Source organism: Sturnus vulgaris, chromosome 18, assembly GCF_052056855.1.
Source record: "Sturnus vulgaris isolate bStuVul1 chromosome 18, bStuVul1.hap1, whole genome shotgun sequence".
In the NCBI taxonomy this organism is placed as follows: Eukaryota; Metazoa; Chordata; class Aves; order Passeriformes; family Sturnidae; genus Sturnus; species Sturnus vulgaris.
Genome location: NC_142260.1, coordinates 9,271,067 through 9,277,356, shown reverse-complemented (window position 1 = coordinate 9,277,356; position 6,290 = coordinate 9,271,067). Strand labels below are relative to the sequence as shown.

The 6,290-nt window shown below is 40.5% G+C and overlaps 1 protein-coding gene across 8 annotated transcripts in view; it reads right to left on the bottom strand.

Moving 5' to 3' along the window:
• Positions 1-1,847: 1,847 nt before the first annotated feature.
• USP47 (ubiquitin specific peptidase 47) overlaps positions 1,848-6,290 on the bottom strand; it is a 50,287-nt gene continuing 45,844 nt past the window's right edge. For all 8 annotated transcript variants that reach the window (XM_088175505.1, XM_088175508.1, XM_088175504.1 and 5 more), the window contains 4 exons: positions 4,932-5,062; positions 3,555-3,602; positions 3,334-3,464; positions 1,848-2,383 (listed from right to left, as the gene is read on the bottom strand). In XM_088175505.1, coding sequence (XP_088031631.1) covers positions 2,209-2,383; positions 3,334-3,464; positions 3,555-3,602; positions 4,932-5,062 — 485 coding nt within the window. In that variant the 3' untranslated portion in view covers positions 1,848-2,208. The remainder of the gene's footprint in view (positions 2,384-3,333; positions 3,465-3,554; positions 3,603-4,931; positions 5,063-6,290) is intronic.

Here is a 6,290-nt window from a genome sequence, read left to right as displayed (position 1 = left end):
CAGAAGTACTAATTAGTAGCCACTGTCATTGTAAACAGGGAGGATATTTCATTGTAACTGAGTTTTGGTGTAAGGATTCTGTGAGCCATTCTCACACCAACACACACACACAGACATTGCTTCTGAGAGTTCATTGAGTCTACCCTTCCTTTCTATTCCTAATAAAATTACTGTGCTTTAGTGACAGCCCCATCTACACAAAGTGAAGGAATTAAGTGCCACTGCAATTTTTCTGTTTAAAAGCCTATCCAGGAGAGCAGCAATTGTCTGTAAATACTGCCCTCTTAAGGACAGTATTCTCCTCCCAAGTTCTTGGTGCTGCCACCCCCAGCTTTAATCTCTACATTTTTGCCTTTCCAAACGTCTGAGTTTGAAGAAAAGTCATGATCCATTTGATAAGTAATTTCTTCTCTCTTCCAAAAGCTCTAAGAATGCTTTAGAAGTCTCTGTCTGTGGTAAATGGAAGTTTAATGAAGTACCCTACCTAGGGGATGGCATTTCCCTCCCTGCTCCCTTTGCCCCCACTTCCAACCTCACAGATGTTGGCCGAGGTAGAGAGAACAGTCAAAAGAGGAATAATGAGGGAATGTCTCTGTGCAATGCCTGCTTCTCAGGCTGCCAGATTCCTCAGCATTTCCAGGGTGCTGTGGGCCAGCATGCAAGGAAGAACTGAAGGTTCTGTTATTGAACACCCCTTTGCCTCTGGAGGGGAATTTAGCTGCCACTCATACTTGGAACTTGGAGGCTTCATGGGTGAGAAATTCAGTTCTAGAAAAGGAAGCTCACAGTTGAAGAAAACATTGGTGTGAATGTAAAGAGGAGCAGCAGCCAGGCTCTAAACCAGTTCCTGTAACACTGTGTACATGGAGGGGGTGTGCACATACACACAAACACACAGCCTTGCAATTCCAGCACTGCCTTGGGGAAGTCTGTATTTCCATGAAACAATTCCATACTTTTTTAAAATAAAAACCACAGCATTTAATGATTAAAGTAACACAACAGAATGAACAAATGTTTTATTGGCATGTTCATTGTTGTAAACAGCATCTGGCATGAAAAAGTTTACCAAAATCTTTTGTTATAAATTAGGTGTTTTTTTTCCAAAAACTATGGAGAATTGTTCTCTATTGATCTTTATGGACCAAAGCAAAGAATTGCTGTTCCTAGGCTTTGCAATGAAATCATGTTGACTGCATCAGTCTTTGCACCACAGCCTGAACTACCGAGTTCGTACATTGAGGTGTTAAGAGGTTGCCCCAATATTTGACTACATATAGCTATGGAATCAACTCTGGGAAAAACAAACTGACTTTCAGCAGGTGAAGAAGATGCAAACTTGTAATAGTCTTAAAAACAAAATGTACAAAAAGTAGCAGAACAGAACAAAAAACTTCATTAACAAGGGAAGTACAACCCTAAAGTACCCAGCATCATCAAACATAAAATGAATACAAATTTAAATAGGCAACTATACTTCCAAATGTACACAATGCATGTCGATATGTGTAAAGAAATAGCATGGTAAATAGCTGAACTGCAGTTCTGGTAAATGGATAGGGCAGATTTTATTTACACATCGAACGCAATACACTAGAGCTGCTCATCGGTATCCTATTAAAAACCACTTTACCTTACAACAGCACTTCCCAAACAACAACAGCTGCCTGCCAGCAGCTTCCTGCAGACACCTCTCAGACCCCTGCTTTATGGAAGAATACTTGAAATCCTGACACGTGCAGCACTCCCCCGCCCAGCCCTTCCCGCTGCTCTCCTAGAACCAACGTGTGAACATTTACTCTCTGATGAGGTAATGCGTGTATCAGTGAAACAAACAGAGAAAAGGATTCTTTCATGGCCTTTGCACAGCTTTTATTATTAAGCTATGAGTATCCTGTTGGAAGCTAGTTTCACTAGCTACTATGTGCACACTGTCCTCAACAATTTGCACTCGTTTCCCTCCCCACCCAGGTTTGAGCTCTAATCGTTTATTTGCACATCCCTTGGAGCTTTACAGTACATGTGACTCTAGTGCACAACATGATTCCAGTCCGGCGGTGCCCGGGCCCCGCGCGGCCGGCGCCGCCCGCCCGTGCTGCTGTCAGCGTTACACCTAATGAATGTCCTGCCTAATGGCACTACACGGCCGGAGTGAACCTTTGCATTGGAAACAAAAAAAATTCCCCAGGGAAAATGCTACAGCGAGTATCAGTCTTGAGTCAAATCTTTATTTGGTGCTCCATCCAGATAAATTTTTAGTGCTTTTTCTTTACGGGGAGAGTAGGTTACCCGGTGTCCAGTTTTCTGGAGTCTGCTGCTTTCTTTTTTCATCAGTTCATTTCTTTGCTCATCTGTTAATTCCATTAATTCTTCAGTTTTATCCCTAAAATGTAAACACAGGTTCAAATTCAGATCAATACAGTAACCACAAGTAGACTTCTGCTTTTTTTTTTCTTAGTTGTTTGCTTTGTGGTTTAGTAAAAACCACAGCTAAACATAATACTTCTCAGGGATTGCTTTACTCTGCAGGAACAGGCAACGTGTCTAAACCTGCTTTTCCAGCAGAAACATTCAGTGTTCTGCCTGACTACAGACAGGACAAGAAACAAGCCCATGCTCCTCAATCCTTCTCACTCTTCTTTACAGACAACCACAGCTCTGCTCTGTTTTGGTCTCAGTGCCAACATCTGGAAGCAGTGTGTCAGCCAGTCCTTACCAGATGTTCTCCCAAGTCATTTTCATCATGACCAGCACATTATTAACCAGCTGTTTTGCCTCAGCTCACATGCCATTATGCGAAATGCCACAGCAATGTGTCCATGTCCCAGCCACCCAGTTTAGGAGAAATTACAATACTGAAGCTCTCAGTCCTCAACTCCTGCCATGGGCTACTGCCACCAGCTGATCAACATCTTTCACATTAACAGAATTTTTAGCATAACAGGCTTTTTAGAAAGAATCCGTACTAATTTCTCAAAGGAATAAGCTCAGACAATAAAATTCTTGCTCTCCACAACCTACAGGAAGACTCTCACTAACTCCACGTGGGATATGGCTCTATCTTAAGAAATTAAATCCAGATCCACACTCAAGTATAACAACTACCTTTACTTTCAGTGCTTTAGGAGGGAGTATTGAGTAAAAAGGTGCAGTGCTCATTTTCTTAAAAGTTAATTAATATTCAGACTTTTAGGAAGCTGAGGAGCACAAATATTTCAGCTGAATGTCTTTAAGGTCAAGAGTATTTTATGTTCTTATCCATTACATCACCCCACAAATGTTAACCACAGCTTTTTTTTGGTGTGGTTTATTATACTGTAACAAAATACATACCTATAAAATATTACTGCACCATCATCACAAATGTACAGGGGCCAGACATTCAGTGTAGATACTTTCGGATTCCAGTCCAAGTCTTGATGAATCTCTAGTATGGAAATGTCACATGGAAAAGTTCCTCTCCCCTGAAGAAAGCAATTACTTAGTGAATACAATAAAACTCATCATCATACATCTGTGCCATTTAAGATAAAAATACCCAGAATCTTACTTACCTTTGCAAATTCGATGTTTTCTAAGGGTATTCCACTTATTTCACTTAGCTGTGAAGAGAAATGGTGGATTTAATACTGTTCCAAAGCAACATTACACAGTGTCTACATAAAGTCAATAGCTGCCAAATCCAGAAGTCCAATTATCTGCAAGTCCTCCAGTGTACAAAATCACAGTGACAGGGACACATTGTTAACATTTCTCAAGTTACCAGTGCGTGTCACAAGTGACGCTTGCTGTGACAACATTTCATCACACTTCTCTTAATACTGAAGGGGAGACAAAAAAGACTTCATAGAAACAATTAATTAATAATATTCAAATTCCAAGACACAGAGACCAAGTGCCTCGTGTTAAACCCTGTGTGACATGGAAGCTGTTATCCAGTCACCCTGGGAGCAGGCACAGCTGCAAAATACGCATGACTAAGACCCACCTCCACACACCTGCACTTCCTAGAACTTCAAAGAATAAAATTGCTCCCTGCACATCGGGAAATTCTTAAGGCAAGAAAACAAAGGCAGTCAACTCTTTCTTCAGGTACAAGTGAGGAGGAATTCTTGACTGCATGCAAGAACCTGTAGTTATAACTTCATTTCTACCTGAGGAATGCAAGAAAGCAGCCCATAGCTTGACCTGTGTAAAACACAAACCCAGCCTGTGAACTAACACCCCTAATTTATCATTTCTCAGGGTCACTGACACCAGCATTTTTACTGGCCTCAACATCTCAGGTGGCCTCCTAACAACTGGGTATTGCCACGTATAAATAAACATTTCAGTGATACACTGAAATAACAGAACAGCCTCAACAGGAGACACTCCTACTCCAGATTTCTGCTGGCATCACACAGCTCTGCTTACCTGTTAGAGCATCCTGGCCTCAAGTAAAACCAAACCATAACACTGCCACACTTCTTTCAACCTAAACATACTTCAACCTACTTGATTACAGCAACACCACTCCTCAGTAACAGCTCTCAAATTCAAATACGGGGAGGCTGAAAGGTTTGGTACTTTGGAATAACAAAGCATTAGCTTGAAAAAACACCAAGAGGCAATAACTTAGCTTTTCTTTCCTGTGTGTTTTTTGAGCATAAGGGACACAGGTACTATTAAGCTGCTTAGACTTCAAGATGTGACTTTTTCTTCATGTATTCACCTGAATACTTTCAGACAAGACCATTATGTGAAACTAAGAAGTACAACTGGTAATTCATGTGGTTTGGTGATGGGATGGGATAGGTTATCAGTTCCTGGGGAAATACAATAACCACACACAGGATTTTTTGAGCTATGACATGTTTGTGCTTCCCACCAGCGAACTCAATAAGGCTCTTGGTCATGACAAAAAACTTGAATCATGCTACACATTTTACCTTCTCTTTTAATTCTTCAACACTGCTGCTTTCTAGTACTACTTCCTGGAAAGAATCTAATTTCATCTCTGACGGCCTCCATCGTCTTGATAAAACAGCAAGTTGTGACATGGATTTCATCTTTTCTACTCCTAGCAAAGAAAGAGAAATTTTTGTATTAATATCACAAAATATCCTCTTTTAATCTAGGGTTTGTCCATAGCCCAAAGACACTCTAATGCAGAAGACTGCCCTAGACATAAATGCACAAATTAAGTAACCCAGTGTGCTGCAAGCAGTTCACTTATAGAAAAGGGGAAGAGGAAAGGACTATGATTTAGTTGAAGTTTTCTGTTATCAGCTCCTTTAAAGGAATTTTTCATGGACAGGATCTCCTTGAAGGCACAGGGCAGTTTTCCATAAGGCCCAGCTCAGCCATCACAGCACATCTATCCACCCAAGCAGAGGCTGACTCCAGATCCAGCACCTGCATGACACCTTCCTCAGCCATCTGCTCTTGATTCGTGTGCTTCACTTCCTTCACCAAAACCAGCTTTTCCCTTGTAACTTCTACATTTCCCTCATCAACCCCACACTTGTTATTGAAATCTTCCCACCCACCACCTTCAAGAGTTTTAGTATGTGCTGCCTCCAGCCTTTTTATGCCTTGCTCCAGGTTCCAGAGCTGTCTCTGGCTGATGGAGCAATATTGTTTATATTACAATTAGATAAGCAGAAGTGATATCCAAGGGCTAGTTTTATTTTTAATTAGTCTATAATTTTATCATCTAGCATGCAAAATGTGTGGCTTAGACATTTACATCTCACATTATATTCTTGTTTTGCATTAAACTGTTGCAGAACACTTGGAAGTCCTGTAATCTACAATCTGTGAGTTAGGTGGGCTGCAGTGTCTAAAGCTGTATCTCCAAGGCTTACTCACTACAGGAAAAGTACAGCAATTATCTAATTCTAATAATAAATAATCACAGTTTAAAATTTTTAAGTTTGAACTGTAGTGGGAACTGATACATATGTCCATAGGAATCTGCAGGCCTCTGGAACCTCCAAGGTTCATTTCAAATTCTGATACCTGGATTGCACAATTCTGTTAAAACTGAAAATACCAGAATTGAACACAGCTGCCAAAATACTCAACTAATAGCTAAGTAAGACTTCTTAAACTGGATATGCTTGGGAAGAAAATTCCTGAGTGAATGGAACTGACATTCTTCATCTGCACATTAACTGCAGTAGGCCAAAGAGCACGGCCTACTTTTCTTACCCTTAAATTATGCTTTTGCATTCAGAATCAAAATTTTAAGTGTATATGCAAAGGAATACTTAAGAAATGGCATAATTTAAATTATATTTAAGCAG